We start from the raw sequence: 20305 nt of genomic DNA, 5'->3' as shown, positions 1-20305 counted from the left end.
CATCTGTATATCTATTGACTATATACCATCTGTATATCCATTGATTAAACACTTATACTGATAGAACTTGGCTCAGAACCACAGAAGGGCTGAGTTTGTTGAGGTCATCTGGTCTACTGACCAAGACACCCACAGCCAGCTGCCCACAACCATGTTCAGAATAACATAATAGTTATGCTATTAACACAGTGTTAATTGCAACTGTGTCTGCAAGAGCTGGACACAGAGCCATTTATTTCAGTATACTTTAAAACTGCTCTTTGTTATCAATTCAGGCCTCAACAATTAGATCTGAAAAGTTTTTCCAGGCTTAAATTCTAATAGTGACAGCTGTCTTCCCTATTAATTTATGAAGAACTAAGATTCTCATGCATGCAATTATTCATTCTTAGCAGCACACAGTTCTGTGACGGGAATCTTTGGCGTAGGCTCATGCACAACTGAGAAACCCATTGCTGTTCCAAGTTAAATATATCTGAACAGAGACAAAAGCTCATGGATGCCAACTGTCTTTTCATCCCATGTAATAATGCTCAATTTTTATCAGTGAGGAGGTGACATCCTAACAAAGAAGCTACATCTCACAGAATGCTTCACATATGCTTCACATTCAGAACCTGTAGAAAAATACAGTAATTGGCTGAGATGTAAAGTAGCAGTAGATGGGTGTTTTTGAATGCTACCAGCTGCAAAACAGGAGAGACAGCATGGCATGAAAACAGGTCAGAACTTGATTTCATTGCTACAGAGGGTCCCAAAAAGTGACAAGAGAAATAAAAATTCATTGGTTATTCTGATTTAAGTTCTTTATACTCAGAGGATGCTTCAGTGCAACTCTGGCAGCGAGTAGCTTCTTGGGGTTTTGGGATGTCTGGGCCAGATACGCAAAGTAGGTTTATGCTTACATCTTGCAATCTTAATGCCCCAAGTGCAGCTATACCATAGTATTATGGCACTATTCCCTGTAACATAAAGCATTTCCTTTTGCCAGGGACATCCATTTGGTGTATTTTTGGAACACAAAGATAAAAACAAAGATAAATCTACAGAAGACTGGACCACAGTGCCCTGAATTTCTTTACATCACTGGAGAAAGATGCTGAAGTTGTTTAAATGAGGAAACCACAAAGAGAATGGTAAGAGGCAAAAAGTCTGCCCTGAGCTCATTTACAAAGTCACAATGCATTTACAGATTTCTTAGTGAGACCACATTTTCCAGGCTATGCCGCTGTTTTATGAGGAGCAAAAAGGAAATAGAGGGGGATGGAAAAAACAACAAACAAACCAACAAGTAATTCCCCAGGGACTTCAGAAGAGGCAAAGCTCCAGGCAGGAGCCCTTCCTAACAAGCGGTTACAAAAACAGAGTGAGCAACTCACATTGCTTCCTACTGAAGTAAAAGCATGGGGGCTTTGCTTCTGCAAGAAAGCTCCACAGCAGCCAGCAGCATAGTCTTCAAGCAGTCTCTGAAGATGTTTCACTGGGATACTTTTGTTTGTTAGAGCCAGAAGTAATAACATCATTAATAAACAGCGAGTGAATTATATTTCCCTTGTATTTACACACTTCTTTTCCTACAGTAACCATGTTTCTTTTGAGAATGCCCTCTGACCCACTTCATTTTGTTTGCTCTGCTAACTGTCTTTCAGCTCCCATTATCATTTGGCTGCTTTTTTATAATTGTAATAAATGGGAACTCACTGGACTTGGTGTCATCCACCTGAGGTAACATGCTCCCATTGAATCTAATACAAATTAACTGGAGAAGAATCCTTTGCTCTTGATACTTACACAGGTAAGAGAGCAATAGCAAAACCAATGCAGTTTAGTCTAGAAAGGCAATCTGCCCACTTTATGTAATGTGCCATTCAAATAGAACTGTGTTTAGGTTGACACGATGACTAACGTGCCCAATTATTCAGCTATGTACTTTACTGTGCATTGAGCACTATATTTCATATTTCCCCATAAAACTTTTCAAAATCTTCCTCAAAAGCTTGAATTGAAAGAGGAACAAACAGGCACTGGAATATAAATTTTTTTTGTTATTATTTTTAAGGTGAACAACAGAAAAAAATTTCAGGCTGTAATACCACTGCACCCTTGAATACATGTGATGAGTAATAATGCAGGCTTAGAAAGGATGGCCAAGGCTGAGTGTTTTTGCAATTTAAAATATTAGCATTACTTAAAGGCTTAAATTGCAAATAGTAAAGATGACTAAAGAATAAAAAATGAGAGGAAAAGACTCTTGTGGGATTTATTTACTTTTATTATAATAGAGTTATTGATAGACTTAGGGGTCTATATGAAGTAGTATAGTCAAAAGAGGTAAATAATATATGGAAGTAACTAGCAAATGCCAATACTCAAATGATGAAAGCCTTGGAAATACTATTTATAAGAATAAAAATAACATGACAGAAGGTCTACCCAAGGCTCACTTTGCTTTTTATTCACTTAACGTTCCATTTTAGTACATTTGGTCAGTTCTGGTCTGCAGTGCATTGGGGAAACTGTTTATTCTACCAGAGATCTTTTCTGGTGAACCTGGAACAAAAGATGTCTTCACAACTGAAATTTCACGGAGGAGAGAAAACAAGCCACCTTGAAAATCTGGGGGGCTTTCCAACTTTGTCGTTATGTATTAAGATTGACACTTACTGGTTACTACACCATAGATTTACTGAGGTCTTACATTTTTATTTTCTATCAGCATTAAAACTAGTTCTGACGAAATAAAATCAAATGGAAGGGAATTGAAATCCAGGCCTGGCTCCAAGTTATGATGCAAACATCTTTGCTGTATTCACTTCTGCGTGGAGAAGAGAAAAGGCTCTTTTTTTTTTTGGTGACTAGGGAAAACCTGCTTCAGAGAGAAGTCTGATGGGCAGGAGATATTGAAATATTACTAGAGGATATCTCGATTAAGTTTAACTGTTTTTTCTTTGTCCTCATAAGAATTATCAGTTCCAGCTAAGGCCAGCAAATAAAATGAAAATTTCCTCACTTTTGGTCATCTGAATATTTAACAATGTACTTCAAAAGCAGGGGGTAACTTCAAAAGCATCAGGTATAGAAAAGATTTGGTTGTTGCTCTCTGATAAGATTTCCCAATCCAACTCATCCAGGCAGTTGGGTATTCCTTTTCCACATGACAGGCTGCCACAGAGGAGAAGTGGTTCTGCAGCATCTGCAGACAGAAGGGGTCCCCCCTCATGTGCCATCCTCTGCTTGCTTAAAGACCTCAACCCCACTCGCTTTCACCCCATCTGATTCCTGCAGAGTAGCTCTGTAGCTGAGAACCCTCTGCACCATGGAGTTGCTGTAGAAGATAAGGACTGCAGGACTTTGCGTGAAGAGTTTTCTGACAGCCATCCCACCCCAAGACCTGCAGCTACAAGTACAAGGACAGAGAAAGGAGAAGCCCTGTCAAGTTTATTTGGGCCAACTCTGTATTTAGAAATCCACCATGGATCATGATCAGGTGCAAAGATGTGAATATCAAAGAACACAGTCTGGCTGTTTTCATCCTGCAGTTCTCAAGTGTGAATTGCAGAATGTGCAACTACTGCTCATAATCTAACTTGCCTTCATTTAATCAGAAAGAAAATCAATGGAAGAAACGTTTGGCTAAGAAGCTTACAAGAAAAAATTCTGAGGTTTTTAGATGACAGAATTCTAAGAAGCAACAATGACGGACTGCTGCTTATCCAGACAAACCAGATCCTTAAAGCTACAGAACTACTTGTATAAAGCAAGCTGGATTTAGGTGTCTGAAAAAAGGACAAGAAATACTGGATTAAAATAACCAGGCAAGAAAATGGATGGCCTTAAGAACATACTGCTTTTATTTGGTTCCAGAATTTCTAGTATTTCAACAAACTCCGAGTTTCACTCCTTAAAGTGCTTCAAACTCCATTTATATTATTATTTTTAACATTAATGTACATTTCTGTATAAAAATTCTGTTCATCAATCCAAAGAGACTTATATTTTTATAAATTTCTTTACATCGGTGGATCATATTTGCTCTCAAGATTAGCATTAAGGCAAATTCCTGAAATTAAGACACTGGAATTCCACACAACTATATGCTGTTGTGGGTGAGAGCAGAATTTGACCCAGCAAGGTATATACAATTCCTTTTTCTGCATGTGTTTCCAAAGGCACAATGGATTACCCCGGAAATCAATGACATTTAATAGGGAGTTAATTAAAGCCGATACTTCAAACTTGCTTTGGCGCAATCCACATCCAAAGGATTCATTTTCTTACCAACTACTCCGTGACACAGCAAGCAGCAAAAGGGGAACCCACAAGATATAAATTCACACAGTACTTCAGCAGACCCAACCTGATGAGTGTACAAGCAAAGTTACATGGCCGGGCACCCACGCAAACTCACAGCCCCATGAACCTCTGAAATTCTCTTGGTGGAGACAAGCTTGCCATTGATGCTAATATTCCGAAGACAGCCGAAAAACGGATCTTTGACTGGAAGCCATTGTGAGTCCAAGTTTGCTACAACGAGGTAGAAGGATAAAGTCAATAAAACAAGAAGGATTTTAAAGATGAACTAATGTGAAGCTCTCAAAAGAGGAAGAACGATGTAGGACTGAATGCATGAACAGAACTTTTGTTTCAGAAAGGAAGAAAAGCTAGTAGATACATTAAAAAACAAAGCAGCAATAATTTACCTGGAATTTTGCCGAAGTAGAGAGGCTGATGCACATATTCAGGAGAGAAAGGTGGATGTCCAATGGTGTAGTTACTCTCTGTGCCTACTTCTAGCTGCACAGTGTTCACCTTCTGAGAGACTGCAAAGAAACAAGTAAATGAGAGCTCTTTCTCAACTCTATTGAAGAATCAACCAGCTAGGACACTATTTTAAACCAGCATGAAAAGTCTTAAAATTTAACTTGTAGGAAAAATAGATTTCATTTCAATTCAAAGTCAGATTGACACATCTAGGTATTCTGGGGCTAAATTCAGCCAAAAAAAGCCCTCTTATGTAAAGCCTTGAATTAATACAAAACACATTGTTCTTAAGAGTGCTTTAAGAATAAGAGAAAAAATGATGAACTAAAAATCTGTGCCTGCAATGCTCTGTGCTCACCCTTCTTTCCAAGTTTCAGAAGATCTGGTGTGATACAACATACCTGTGATTGTATGCCACTGTCCATTAGTCAGAGATTGCTGAGGTGTGACTGATGTCTGGAATTCTCCAGCTCTACCACTTCCAGCAGCAATGACCTGTAAAACAGTTTGGGGTTAAGTTACCGCAAAGAAAGGAACAGAAAAATACAGTAATTTAAGTAATTTATTGAACTTGTGGAGGGCTAGGTTTCACTGAGTTTAAGAGTCAGTCATTGTATACCTATTCCAGAAGTTCTCCTAGCAGAATCTCAGGAACGAATATTTTACAAGCTTTAAAAGCAAAAATACATCTTACAAAATGGTTTTAATGGTTTTGAAATAATCTCTCTGCATCAAAGTCTTTTCTTCTACACCTACTTTTCCATTCCCAAAGCAGTCACCTACACACTTCACATCTCCAGAGAGAATCACTGCAATATATTTCTCTGGACCTTCACATAATTTGGTCTACTTGTAATTCACTCAGGAAGCTTGCAGCCTGATTACTTACTATGACATCTCCAACAAGAATCTGCTTGTGTTTTCTCACATCTTTCTCCTTATTCCTTGTAAGCAGGCTATTTGTCATCAACATCCTCCTCTGTTTTGGTAATGGCCAAGTAGCTGATATGCTGAAACCTGTTTTCTATCAGGTTCCTCTGATGGTGTTTCATTGACCTGTTATTACTTCCTATTGCATCCTATCCATGCTAACAGCCAGCATGAATCTAAGTTACTGCTGAAAAAGAGTGTCTGATCTCATCCATAAGTGCTTCCCAGCTGTTGGTGCCCCTGCTTCTATGTGCTTTTGTGTTCTGTTGAGCAGAGACATCTTTTTATTTACAGGTCTTTACAGAACCAAGCACAATGGTTTTGTGGTCCAAAATTCAGATTCTGAGGCTATCACATTATAAAAAAATGCCAAAATAAAAAAAAAAAATCAACATTTTGACACACCTGGCAACTAGAGAAGTAGCTTGGAAGCAAATCTGGGAGACACAGTTTTGTATAGAGTATGATCCCACTAGATTATACAGTATCAAGAAAAGCCTGAAAAAATGAAGACTGTGCCCTCCTGCTAATAGGTGAAGAAAACGTGTGAGCTAGTGTGCACACAATGGAATCTGGTAGTGTAGGCACAGAGACAGGTTAAATGCTTAATTTTCTATGCAGTGATTTTAAACCACTCTAAAGAAGTTGTTCAGTGTTAAACCTGGAGACAAACATAATATATAAGCCCAGAGTTCAAAGTCAAAACTCCTCCCTGCTGAATGAGGGTAATACAGCTGTAACGGAATCGCAGCCTGTTCTTACCTTTCCTTCTTTCATGTAAATAGTCAAGTAATTGCCTGGCTTGGTTCCAGAATGGAGGAGTACACCTGTTGAACTCCCTGGACGAATGGCAAATACAATCCTAAAATCTAAGCTCATTTGCAAATTACCTGTGGAGAGTTAAAGAGTGGATAGAGGAATAACTGGAAATCATCATAAAAATACATACAGAAAACATCCTTCTACACTCATACACACACATTTAAGGCGTAATTCTATACAACATAACCTCTACATAGCTTACCAACAGCAACGTATCCTCCTTCCTTAAAGAAATGAATCCCCATCTCCATGGGAGCATCCAGGCAGGGAAGCACATCCTTTTTTTGCTGAGGTGCGTTCATGACTTTTCCATTCATTTTAAAATTCCTCAGGCAACCCTTGAAACTCTTCATTGGTATATTCTGAAACCATGTTTCAAAACATGAATACCAAAGCATGATGGCCATCTTTTTAGTAAGACTACCCATTAGATCTTTTGTATTGTTGGACTATAGACAGCCACCTATCATTAAGGTACCTAAACCCCAGTTTGATGCAGTGAAAAGACACCTGGCAATTAAAAGTGCTTTAAACATTACAGTAAGAGCTGAATTTGAGTTGATGTAACTCCTGCTTGCAGCACAGATATTTCCTAATGATGTTTCAGCGCAATGGGAGTTGTGAGATCTCAAGTACAACGTTTCCTAAAAGGCTGTTTATTTTAACTTGTCTTAATTGTCTAATTCTTAAAGTAAAAGGAGCAACACACATTTCACGTTAATATTCAGGTGCTCAGTCAGTGCTTGGAAATGTCTACTAAAGCTTTTCAACACGGAAGTCCTTCATATTAACACTTGTGCATGTAATCAGTACAGCTTGGGGAGTGTGTAGAGGTGCCTGCATCAGCTCTTTACCTGTCTTTTCAGCAATGGTGGCCCTCCCAGGTAGACTGGTGGCTTAATGTCAGCGGTGGAATCTCTTGCTAATCTTCCTAATCTTCCATGCTGAGCCCTCAGACCATCAACAACCAGGAGGACATTCTCCCCATCTCTGCCACATACCACCTTTTAAGGGTACAAAAATAATAGAATGAGAAACCCCAATGCCAGTGAAAGCCATTACAGCTAGTGTACCAAACAGCAACTGAAAAACTGTGCTTTTAAAAAGTGAATCATAGACAGTACAGAGAGAATATTTTCAGGATAATCTGAAACTAGCAAAAGTAGAAATGGAAGGGGATAAATAAGATACTTCAACTGAATATCAAGATGATTTAAAAACCAGGAGCATCTTGCAAGTCAATCATTCAGATTGTCAGAGATTTGGATTCTGGTCATCTTGCTGGGGCTTGCAAATGGAGTCACTCCACATTCCACACACTCCACACACACTGTGTGTGACTGAAATCAGAATTCTGCCTGACCCAAACACCTCACTGTATTCTGCATCTTCGTGATCTGTTTAGGAGATGTTGAAATATTTAAACTGAAAATAATGGTGAGACTATCAGTCTCTGCAAGTTCTCTCATAACAGAGACCTGTCAGTCACATAAGCTTCAAGGCAAATGAACTGACTTCAGATCACCACAAGGAACACTTTCACTTTTTCTTCCATGTCTCTACCTAATAACTTAGAAATTCAGACTGTGCCTGCTGAACGCTACTCATGGTTTAACGTGGTTCGTGTCATACTACTTACAGTATGCCATTGTCCATCATTGTATTTAACACTAGTTTTGATTTTGATTCGTCTTCTTCCAGAACCAAGCGAAAAGACAAAACGTCCTTTTGAAATGTGGAGAGCTGTGTAAGAGTTCTCAGACTTTCCTTCCATAAAAATTATTAATCCTCTTGATGATCGAGTTCGTATATCCACAGAAAAATGTAACCTGTAGCGGAAAGTAAGCATACTCAAACACATGTCTATTTTGTCAGGTGTTGTATTCTCCCTGTTCACCAGAAAAGCACCAGTGAAACTCAATTTGCGAAATGCAGAAGACATTTTGGGTGGAATCACAGTGTTCTGTGTGAATTAAAGTTGACTTACTCAGGCTTAGAACTTGGCATCAATATGCACCATAGCTGCCCACCATATCCAAGCCAATCTACATAGTGTGGGGAAGTATGGAAAAAGAAAATCCTGAACCTGTACAATCACTATTCTGTTGTGCCAAAAGATGTAAACAGAACTAAGAATCCTGGCTTTTAGCACTTACAGATTCAAGCAGCTTTGAAGATTCAAGTATTGGAAGGTGAAGAGATAATATTTGTATTACCTGTCCATAGGTGCAGATGAAGAAAACATGTAGGATATAAAACTGTTGGGGGTGTTTCCAAGGAGATATGCCTCACTGTTGACATTTAACTGAGTTAATAAAGTATAGTTTTGCTGGTCATGCTGTACATTAGGATACATCAAACGATCAAAGTATTTTTCATCCTGGGAGACAGAATCAAAACATTTTACTATGGGTGAAGATAAAATAATAAATTTGATCTACACAAGAATTTCGAACTGAGGCAGTCAGTGCCCTTCTCTAAATGACAGAGAAGCTGTTCTCATTCTTGAGCAAGTATAGATTTTGTGTGGAACTTCAACACAAAGAGAAACTGATTCAGAAGTGAGATGGAAGGCAAAGAGTAATATAGGGGTCTATAAATCATGGCTGTGCAGACAAAGCCTCAGCATCAACACAGAGTGAAGACGACAGTAAAAACAGGCATACCTTGAGCATCTTAAACCTGAGTGGATTTTTGAATTCTTTCAGCAGCATTGGTTCAAGGTTCTCATACTGGTGGCAAGCTCCAAGGGATACATCAGTCTTTGCAGTAAAATTCATGAGATTTTGAACCTCAGGGAGCTGACCTGTCCTAGAGTGATGAAAGCGATAAGTTCTGTGACACAGTATACCTTTACTCTAATGTAATCAACTACATACTGTAAAACTGTGTTCTGTACAAAATGGATTTCCCAGTGACCTGATGTTAAAATGCCAATTTTCATCTTTTGATGAAAAATTTACATTCAACACTGCAAAAAGTATTCCCGTTTGTCCTACTTCTGCCCATTTCCTTTTAGGCTTAAAAACAAAACAAAAAAATAATCCGAATTATGATGCTTCCTTCTCATCTCTTCTAAACACACTCTTCTGTACTAAAAGATATCTACTTAAACAGAAATGAGCATTAATAAAAGCAGTCTTGATTTCTGGAGCAGACAATGAAATTTTACTCGTTACTATGTGCATAGCCAGGCAGATCAAGGAAAAAAAGGAAACAGTAATTTACCCCCTGTGCAAATTAGACATTGTAGTGAGAGCTGTCAAAGCATAAGGCCCATCACAACTTAATAAGCAGTTCTGGTACTAAAGCCAAATTATCAGAAAGACTGTCAACACCAATTTCCTTTGTGAATAAAGAATATTATTAAATAATACTATCATTTTATAGGTCACACGGAGCATCTTTAATGATTAAATTACAAAATACTTTACAATCGAGAAAACGCAGTGAAACTCCTTGCCCGTCATTTTCTGTGAGAAGAGTGGTAGAGCTGGGAGCAGAACCTGAACTTGTTTCAGACAAAAATTCCACTACATATGAACAGCAGATTTAATTACAAGTTGATTGACTGTCTGGATTAGAAAATACTATGGGGCAACAGAGTTAAACATTCATGAAGGTTTCATACATGTAGAAGAAAAGCAATTTAGAAAAAAGTATCTTTCATGTGATTTGAAAAGGAACACAAGACAAAAAGCTATGGAACTGAAATCTACCAGGCCAAGTACCTTTCTATAAAAACATTTGAGATGCAACCTTCAAAATCATCTCCACCAAATCTTATAGGTTGAATGAACGTCTGTGACTTCAGAAAGTCAAATGATTTTGAATCAAGATCATCATCAACCAGCAGTTTTACTCTGAAAAAAAGGCAAAGAAAAATAAGCATGAAACCTAAAGAAATACATCCATGAATTTGAATGAAATATATATTTAAAAAAGAAACATTTGACTGATGTGTTTTCTCATTACATTGTAAATACACTAGAGCTTCATTTGTTTACTTTTAGGATTCTTTCCATAAAAATTTATACTGCAATTAACTTATGTGAAATTACTCTGCTTTTTGGTGGTAGATATTGAGCAAGGGCTGTCTTTAGTCCTTCAGTCCTACAGTGAAATCCTGATCCAAATGAAATTCTTGAAAACTCTCACTGACAGCTACAGGATAAGATTTTGTTCTTTGTATCAAAACGGCGCACTTAACACATTAGCAGCAGCAAGTACAGATAATGTTGAAAGTTATAATTATCCAAAGTTACAATTATTCAAAACTTTCCTCTGTAATGAGCACTTATTTCAATTTATGTGTGGCACAGAAATCAATGAGACTTAGGAGCTTTCCTGTAAATTTACTTTTCTGATATCTATGAAATAGATCACGACTGAAAAAACAGACAATATTAGCTTCTTCTCTGGACCTTTATCCTGGACGTATGTTAGATACACCCCTAACTTACAGTGATATATGTAAAGGCTATGGGGAAGTGGAAGAGCTTCAAAGCTCCAGTTTAACAAGTAGACAAAACTCAATAAACAAGACATGCATATTGATGTCAGCTGAAACATCACAGATACTTATACGCACACCCACTGTCCAAAAATCTCCTTTTGCTTCATTATTTCAGCATGCTCTGCTCCTGTATACCCAAATTACAAGTCAGACAACATTTTAATCTTTCTCCAGTTACAACATAAAACACTCAGATAAAGGACTGGACTCACATGTCAGCTTTTCTTGTTACTGTCACATAATGCATTGACCCATCTTCATACTCCTTCTTCACTTTCATTTCATTCTCTCCTATCTTTGCATTTACAAAGCCAGGGCTCAGATAGATAGTAAGAATATTAGGCTAAAAAAGAATTGCACAAAATAATCCTTAAATGCAGATGCCTTTAGTTCTTAATTATATCATCATTAATAAAGTTCTCTGTGGTCTCTTGTGGAAGAGAAATTTTCTTAGACTGAAACGGCATTTCACAGTCATCTAGTACCAGATTTTACTTCCAGTTCTTTATGATTAATATAGTTCACATTTTAAAATCTCTCTTAAATGACCAAGTAGTTATTTAAAATACTTCTTTGAATTGTTTTTACAATAACCAGAGGACTCAGTTTTTCTTTTCTTAAATATCAAGTGTGTACTTCCATATCTACTCTTCCAGCCAGCAGGAATGATGTTCTGCTTGAACCTTCCTGCTTTTTGACAGGTCATGACCCAAATCAGCCTTTTCCTCTGCATATCAGATCACAGTATCATTTTTGCATGGGCAGAAGGCCAGTTTTACTCAGAATATTTCCAGCCAACTGTATTAGGCAACAGTTACCTTATTGGGATGGGGGTGCTATGATACAGAACGCTCAAGGTTAAGGATCAGTTACTTGTGAAATTAGCTGTTGTATGAATGAAGAAATTGCCAGAATGAATTTCTCCGGCCTACGACATGCAAGATGACAGCATCTAGAGATGTTTATACCAGCTATTTCTTGCCTTAAAATACGGGAATCTATGTACAACTTAGTAGTGATGACAAACTGACATGGTCACAGACAAACATGACTGATCCAGAAATAAAAATGAACACATATTCTAAGCTGAACATGTTTCATACCCATAGATTGTAACTTAAGAGTGTTCCAGTCGATGTCATTGTTCGAAAGCCAAAGCCAACTTGGAAATCTCTGGGAAATGGGAAACTCGCCGCACTCAGGCTCAGTGTGCCCTTCTTGGAAAAAGCTGCAGATCTGACAAGCTGAAAGAGAGAACAATTTCAGTATTTTTCCTTCCAATCTGAGGAATTGGCAATGGGGGACAACAAAAGCACTATTCAACATAATTGCAAGCAGCTCCAACCTGAACTAGACACAAGGCAAACTGCAAGTACAAAATTCCAGTATAGAACAGACAGACTGAATGCATGCCAGTATCATTAACTCTGATGTACAAAGCTCTACAGGGAGATGAGGGCAGCTGAGCACAACACATCATTCATCTCTACTGTTTGCATTGACAGGAGAGTTTGTTTGTTTGTTTGTTTTGTTTTTAAGTTTTCACATTTGAGAATGCAAAAGTGAGCAGCTGGAGGAATGGTTTGTACACATTGAGCTATGTAGATGATCTACGTATCTGAGGCTATATGAGTCATAGGACAGATCATACCTGGGCCTTTATGAACAAAATGCTTTTTAATACATAGGAGGTTATACAGACACAGAAAGAGAAATAAGGCTAGATCTTCTGCACGGAGAAATAACCTGTATAGTAATTGGTTTGTGAAAGGTTTAGATTCCACAGAGGGAATGAAAATGTCAGGACAGTGCCATAGGAGAAAGAACAAATGTGGTCATGCACCACATAAATGGCAATAGGTAGAAGCAGACATGTTAATTTTCATTTCTCCACGCAGCATTGGGTAAGACAACACTGAAAAAGCCACACTGTCCCATTTTAAAAGGAATGTGACAAAACTCATGGGTGTACAGGAGATTTCACAACACACGAGTGGAGCAATTGCTTTTCTATGAGAGACTGCAGTGGAAGCTTAGCTCTGTCAAGGAAAAAAGATTGAGAAGTGACTTAATTATGAAGCACAAGCACCTCAACGAGAAGAAAGATCCTAAGAATTATTAAGTGACTACATATTCTGGCCCAATCAGTAACAGCAACTGGAGGCCAACAAATGTAAATGTGAATTCTTAGTAGTATACAGTATTAAGAGGATGGACTATGTACTGGAGCAAACTATCACAGCAGGAGTGCAGGCTCCTTTCTCTTTGTATCTTCACACTACAGTTGGTTTCTTTCTTTACCATCACTTGATAACCAAGGGTGGTTTTTGATATGAGCAAGACAATGTCCAGGTTTTACAGACAAACCAGAGTCTATGAACTTTACCAAACGTTTTAAAAGAATGCTTTTACTTACCTTCCAGTCATCTGAACATTTTTTGCTGACACCAACAGTCTCATCAAAAACAACAGATGCAGTCTTTGGGTTTTTCACATTCTTCATACAGCCTCGGAACGGAGGTACGGTTATATCAAAGCTGGTTTCAGGGAGTGGAAGGAAAAAGAGTTCAGTAGCCTGCTATTTCAAAACAGATACCAGTACAGCAGCAATGCTGGCAATACAACAACAACAATTGCTAGCAATATAAGAAATAGAAAAATAAAACGAGTAATCTTTATTGCATAAACATACTTCATACTGATAAAACTTGCTCCACAGGGCACACTCAAACTGACCATTAGCCAAAAATCACAGATTATGATTGTGATACATAATACAGAGCATGAAAGAACTTGTCTAAGGAAAGAGTTTAGATGGACTTACCACACAAAGTACTACAGTCTTTTTATAGCTACTCACCGTTTCCGTAGAGAAGATGGAATTCCACCGAGATAATATTTAGTGAAATCAAAGACTTTAATGTTGGCTGTAATATCAGAGCTGACATGAACAATATTCTTATTTCGGGCAATCAATATTCTAATCTGAAATATGTGAACAATGAGAATTACTTCACTTACTAGGAACAAAATTATTAAGCATATTACATTCAAAGAGCAAGATATAGCAGATTACATTTAAAGAGTAGGACAATTTTTTTTTCCTCCTCTTGTTTACTATTGCTCTGAACCAGAATAGCAGCACTAGTTCAGAGGTACTTGGCAAAATTTAGGGATTTAGTCAAAGCAAATGCCTACACAAAATGCTCAACTATTCAAATAAGAGATGAAGTTTATTATACTTAGATGAGGTGTATTTTTAGGACAACATTCCTAATTTCAAACATCGCCTTCCACTTGCAGTTGAAGATTCAGGGGCTGCTGCCTCCTGCAAAGGCTGGATCAGTCAGCTGACTGGAGGCAACAGCCCAGAGTAGCATTAAGATTTCTTCCAGGCAGTCACTGCAGCCTACACTACTTCTAGTTGGAAATGTAAGAAGGGGAAGGGGGAGAACAAATCAAAATAGCAATCAGAGATTTTAACAACGTCTTTAGGATTTCATGTTAGTAGCTCTACAAAACAGCCAGACTGAAGCTAAATAAGTCAGCAACAACACAAAGACTTTGAAAAAGTAACCTCTGTTACTGTTAAGTAACCTCTGAAGAAATACACCTTTATATGGTAAAAAGCACGAACTTAAGTATTAAAATAACGTTTGTGTGTGTGCCATGATCACAGATCTCTTCACATAAAGCAATGTTCTGTCACAAAGGGCTTCATCCTTTGGAGACTGCTCTATTAAAACTAAATTTACTCACAGGAAAACATAACAGTAAATAGTAAAAGCTTGCATCCGAACTAATCCTCAACACAAAACTTGACAACAATTCTTTACGACAGAAGGTTTAGCTTCAAGAGAATTCAGATTTCCACAAACAGCAATCAATCAGTTGTTTAAAATGACTTACTTGTTTATACATCCCATCATTTAAAGTCACATTGTTTTCTATTTCTTTTGGAAGCTCAGAGTCAATTTTGTATCTAAAAACCGGATGGCCATTTTTAATAAGGACACTGATGTATTGATCCTGCAGCAAGAAAAAGCACAAACTGTTCAACATTTCATATCAGTGTCACATGAACTATTGTAATGAAGCTATCTAGCTGATTCAATCTTATTCTGGTTAAAAGCATAAAACCAAGCACAGTGAAACTTAGAAGACTAATTTTAAATACTTAAAAAACCTTACAAACAGATCTAGTATCAGCTCAAGATGTAGTTGTCAAATCTCTAGAGGACTTTTTCTCATTTCAGGATGTTTACTGATTTTCTTTTTACCTCAACAGAATTTAGATATTACTAAACGATATCACAGTAATAGTTATCATTCCTATAATACTATTACATAAGCAGAATCACTACTGTTCTTCAGCAATTTTCACAGGTATAAGTGACCGTGGTGTCACCATGTCACTTCCTATGTTCTCCCTTAGTCTAGATTCGAGAAAAAAAGCACTTGCACTTCTGGTGGATTTCAGTATTTTGAGACTGGTTTGATTCAAAGTTGCACCCTCCCTGTGTCACCCAAGTCCAAATCCTGTGCACTGCCTATCAGAAGAGCTACTTAGAACAATTTTCAGTTAGCTTTGTCAAAGTCAGTATTCAGCAATTGAACACCCAGCAGAATCTACTCATCTGCCATTTGAACTAAGATCACAGTTTCAAGCAACTTTACCGAAGTTACTAGGGCTGCTCTGAAAGTAATGCCTCCTATTTTATGATAATGGCCCACAACATCAGAGGAAAGCAATGATCCTTCTGGATTTCCTAATACCCAGACATCAACTCTGACTGCTCCATCGCAAGGCTAACCAAGATGAAGGTTCACACCTCCAAAGTCATGCCAGAGAAGATGGCAACCTTTCTCCTGCAACACAATAACACCAGGCCTCATACCAGTTTGAAGACTGTGGAGCACATTGCCAAGCTTGGCTGGACTGTCCTACCACCCCCACCACATAGTCCAGATTTGGCATCTTCTGACTTCAACCTGTTTAGGCAGATGAAAAATGGATTGCATGGGCAATATCTTCCTAGCAACAATGCTGCCATAGCAGTTGTGAAACAGTAGGTCACCTCCACTGGTCCAGATTTTTATAAGCACAGCACGCAGATTCTTGTTCATTGCTGGCATCAGTGCATGTTAAAAAATAGTGTTTCGTAGCTGAGAATTTTCTCTACTAAATAGTGTTATTGTGCTCTTAGTAGCTGCTGTTGCAGTTTCCATGGAAGCTTTACTTTCAGATCAACCTACGTGTAAGTAAATCTAATGTGTTCTCATGTAAGTGAACTTTTAAAATAACTTTAGACCTCTAAACAAGGCAGAAGCATTTCATTACCTCATTTGCTGCAAAAAACACTATGCCTTCATCTGCAGTAGTCTGAATTGTCTGCTCGTAGCGTATTGGTACATTTACATTTGTTTCTTTAGATGTGACGCTGGCATAACCTGTGCCTTCAAAATAGCTTTGGTCAGACTCTTCTTTATACCTGTAATAATTCAGTGTTACAGGTGTGAATATACAAGAGTAAAATCTACTACCACATGACTTACTGTCATTAACATTCTTAAAAAACTGAATTTAAAGCATTTAGTACAGAGCCACTAACAGGGTCAGCTTATCTAATCCAAGCAAAGACAAAAAACCTTCCACTGGCTTCTATTAATTTTACATATGATCTTTAGAGAGGAAAAACCTCATTTTAAAATAATTAGTGATTTACTTTATCATTTAAATTGTTGTCCAATGGACTGAGATTGCTGTAGATGTGAATCACGCCAACTCTGATGATTTCCTCTATTATACGTATTAATGACTAAGACTTAGGAAAAAAAATCATTCATATAACTACTGTGCTTATGCTTCTGGATGTTAAAAGACACAAAATTCTGATAAAGTCACAGAACCATCAGTCTCTCTACCTCTGTATCGTACCTTCTGCAGGGTTGCACTTCAGTGGTATTGAGATTAAATGTCCTCTTGAAGTTGTAAAGACTGATAACATTCTCATTTAAGTTGTCCAATTCAATGCAGCCTTCATAATGAGGATAGTCTAGCTTACGTGGAGGCTGAAAAACAGTGTTATTAAAAAACATGCTGTTAACATCAGCTGACAAAATTTTACATTGACATGTGACTGCTAGGACTTATTGCAAATATTAGTAAGACACAGAATGTGTCATTCTAACATTAAGAAATTATTGTATCTCTGGACATAATAACCAAACCATCTGATACCACCCCAGGAGCACTGCAGCACAATTTAAAGCAGAATCATATGAGTGAATTGGGGAGAGTACTCAGCAGGCTGGCAGGTTTCGTGGCGTGCTTGGAAGAATAAAAACCATCATATTCCCTTCTTTGATTTCCAGCAAACTGCAAGCCAGGCAGCTTCTGCAGGAAGTAGCATTTCTTTGCGCTCACCCTATTCCTGCTGGCATGATCAAACTTTTATAGTCTTTGAAAGACTGCTAATTTCAACCTTTAGTTGTAAGAGTAACAGAATGATTTACACAGAAATCTCTTCAAAAGACTGAATGACTCTTTGTACCCTAAAATCCGCTGGGTATCCTCCAACATAGAAGACAACAGTGCTTGGATCAAGATTTAGGAGAGTGTTTCCATCTCCACTATTTGCAGTCAAAGGCTTTTCAAACACTGGAGAAGTTGATGTTGCTGCTTTGATGTAATTCAGCTTCACGTACTGGTAAATTCTAAAACCAAAACAAGCAGGCAGAATATCACACCACACTAATAAAAGATATTCCAAGCAAGTTTTGGAAAAGACTGTTGTGTGCTATGGATCTTATACCTTTCAAGCTTAACTTGATCCATAATGGCTTCCTCAGTGTCACTTTCCATCACAAGAGGTTCCACAACAACTTCTGCTTCACGATCTCCCAGGTTATAGACACAAGTGAGATGACCATCCTTTACTGCCATACCAATATACCCCTTAGAAGCCTAAGAACAGCAAAGCAAATAATCATTAATAAATGACTAATGTTAGTGAAGTTAGAATACAACAGCCCTTTCTCAGGGACACCATCATACTGTGAATGAGTCACAAAGCAATCTGCCTGCCCAATGATGAGAATTTTATTAAGTTTACCAGTTTTTTTCTGGGAATAATAAATAGTTTGGAGAAAAAGAGACCAGCAGGTTATTCATTGCTCTCTACAAATTCCCGAGAAGGGGAAATGGACGAGAAGGTACCAATCTATGATTCTATGAATCTTTTGTCACTAGTAAGCAATGATAGGATGCGTGGAAATGGCACAAAGCTGTGCCAGGGAACATTCAGACTGGACATTAGGAAAAAAATGATTTACTGTGAGGACAGACAAACACTGTAACATGCTTTCTCACAAGGTTGTTGATGCCCCATGCCTGTTTGTGTTCAAGTGGTATTTGGATAATGTCCTTAATAATATGCTTTAACTTCTGGTTAGCCGTGAATTGTTCAGGCAGTTGGACTCAATGATCCTATCAGGCCCCTTCTGTTTTAACTATTTTATTCTATTCTAAATTGTAGTCAGATGTGCTGTGCTACCTTAATGAATGATGCATTGCACTGATTCAGAGAGTATGGTTATAAATTAACTGAAGAGACATGCATGGCTTTTTTGTAACATAAAAAGCTATAAAAGTTAAGGTAGTTCTCAATTCTGTAACATCTTCCAGCTAAAGCCATGAAAACATGGCTTTACTAAAAATTTAGATGCAACATTCATAAAATAAATAGATGCTAGGAACAGCACTCAGTCAACACTCAGTTCCTACTAAGTTGACTTAGAATCATGGAATCACAGAATGGAGAAGACCTCCAAGATCATCCAGTCCAACCACCCAATTACCACCAATATTTCCTCACTAAACCAATTTCCTTAGTATCCCATTTACCATTTCTTGAAAGCCTCCAGAGATGGAGTCTCAACCACCACTCTTCACAGCCTGTTCCAGAGCCTCATCACTCTTTCAGAGAAGAAATTTTTCCTAATGTCCAACCTGAAATTCATCTGGAACATCTTGAGCCATTCCCTCTAGTTCTACCACTAGTTATGAGGGAGAAGAGGCCTACTCCTACCACACCACAACATCCTTTCAGGCAGTTGAAGAGAGCAATAAGATCTCCCTCTGAGTCTCCTGTTCTCCAGACTGAACAATTCCAGTTACTCCAGCCATTCCTCATGAGACTTGTGCTCCAGACCCCTCACAGCTTTGTTGCCCTTCTCTGAATAGGACATCCTTTTTATCAGGGAATAAAAAGGTGAGAGTCTATATAGCACAACTACTTTTATCAGCTTTCTGTATATGAATGAGACTCACTAGAGAAACAATTGCAAACAAGAACTGAAAACACATTGTTAGGAACCTCGTTGCAGGATATTTTTAAAATGATGGTTCCTGAGCAAGCACGAATGCACAAGCAACTCTGTATTATTCTGCATATTCAGAAGAGAAATTAAGAGCTGAAGGGGAACTGACCCTTTTTTTGTAACCAGAAGAGAAACTCACAATCATATGTGCTACAATAAGAGCCAAAGAAGTGGGAGTAGGGTCATGTTGTTTGTGCTGACTACTGCAAAAGCTGATAGCTTTGACAAGACAGTATGATAATATTTATGACTGAGAAATAAATTCCAGAGGAGCTAAACAGCAAAATATCAAAGAGATGAGCAGTCAATCACTCAGTAAGTTGGCTTGCCAGTGGAGGAATGAACTATTCTTCACAAAATACTTATTCCACCACATAATGGCAATTATTAAAAAAAGGGCGGCTATCAGTGGCTATGAACTTCAGTCAAAAAAAATTCTCTCCCATCTAATCCTTAAAGCATGTTGCTTGTTCTAAAAATCAAATTACATTTTAGAATATACCTACATCTTTATTGCCCAGGTACAATACAAACTTATTTGATGCCCTCTGGGGGACACCTAATCTTTCCTGAGGTCTTTGGAGAAAAAAAGTAAGTGAAGTATAGGCTTTCAAATCTTCAAGGTTGCTTGGAGGTCGAACCTCTACACCAGAGCTGCCATTGAACCTCATAGGAATAGCAACCTGTTAAGAAAAATAAAATTCAATATTTCAGAAGTATCTATTACTACTGCTTCTACTTATTTCACTATTCAATCGCTAAGTAACCTACCTACTACCAGTCACAAAAGATTTAGACTCTGATCATACCAAACAATATAACTAGGAAACAGAATGGATAATACTATATTCCATATTTTCAAAACTTAACACAGCACTTTTTTTTTTTTTTACT

At 37.8% G+C, this 20305-nt stretch overlaps 1 protein-coding gene and 1 long non-coding RNA gene across 3 annotated transcripts in view; one reads left to right on the top strand and one right to left on the bottom strand.

Moving 5' to 3' along the window:
* LOC104910292 overlaps positions 1–3835 on the top strand; it is a 16924-nt gene extending 13089 nt beyond the window's left edge. For both annotated transcript variants that reach the window (XR_004159242.1, XR_004159241.1), the window contains 3 exons: positions 992–1136; positions 1650–1795; positions 3162–3835. This is a non-coding gene — a long non-coding RNA (uncharacterized LOC104910292). The remainder of the gene's footprint in view (positions 1–991; positions 1137–1649; positions 1796–3161) is intronic.
* Positions 3829–20305, bottom strand: part of LOC100540219 (laminin subunit alpha-3) — a 66304-nt gene continuing 49827 nt past the window's right edge. The window contains exons 39-58 of the mRNA XM_031552836.1: positions 19918–20094; positions 17845–17996; positions 17584–17746; positions 16968–17101; positions 16371–16521; positions 14939–15058; positions 13890–14014; positions 13446–13566; positions 12133–12273; positions 11242–11372; positions 10245–10376; positions 9180–9324; positions 8730–8893; positions 8153–8342; positions 7368–7517; positions 6716–6875; positions 6454–6581; positions 5163–5256; positions 4701–4820; positions 3829–4524 (exon numbers count right to left, since the gene is read on the bottom strand). Coding sequence (XP_031408696.1) covers positions 4379–4524; positions 4701–4820; positions 5163–5256; positions 6454–6581; positions 6716–6875; positions 7368–7517; positions 8153–8342; positions 8730–8893; positions 9180–9324; positions 10245–10376; positions 11242–11372; positions 12133–12273; positions 13446–13566; positions 13890–14014; positions 14939–15058; positions 16371–16521; positions 16968–17101; positions 17584–17746; positions 17845–17996; positions 19918–20094 — 2844 coding nt within the window. The 3' untranslated portion in view covers positions 3829–4378. The remainder of the gene's footprint in view (positions 4525–4700; positions 4821–5162; positions 5257–6453; positions 6582–6715; positions 6876–7367; positions 7518–8152; positions 8343–8729; positions 8894–9179; positions 9325–10244; positions 10377–11241; positions 11373–12132; positions 12274–13445; positions 13567–13889; positions 14015–14938; positions 15059–16370; positions 16522–16967; positions 17102–17583; positions 17747–17844; positions 17997–19917; positions 20095–20305) is intronic.

The sequence above is a fragment of the Meleagris gallopavo genome, chromosome 3 (assembly GCF_000146605.3).
Source record: "Meleagris gallopavo isolate NT-WF06-2002-E0010 breed Aviagen turkey brand Nicholas breeding stock chromosome 3, Turkey_5.1, whole genome shotgun sequence".
NCBI lineage: Eukaryota > Metazoa > Chordata > Aves > Galliformes > Phasianidae > Meleagris > Meleagris gallopavo.
The sequence above is the reverse complement of the archived record's forward strand: the minus strand, read 5'-3'. Positions and strand labels throughout refer to the sequence as shown.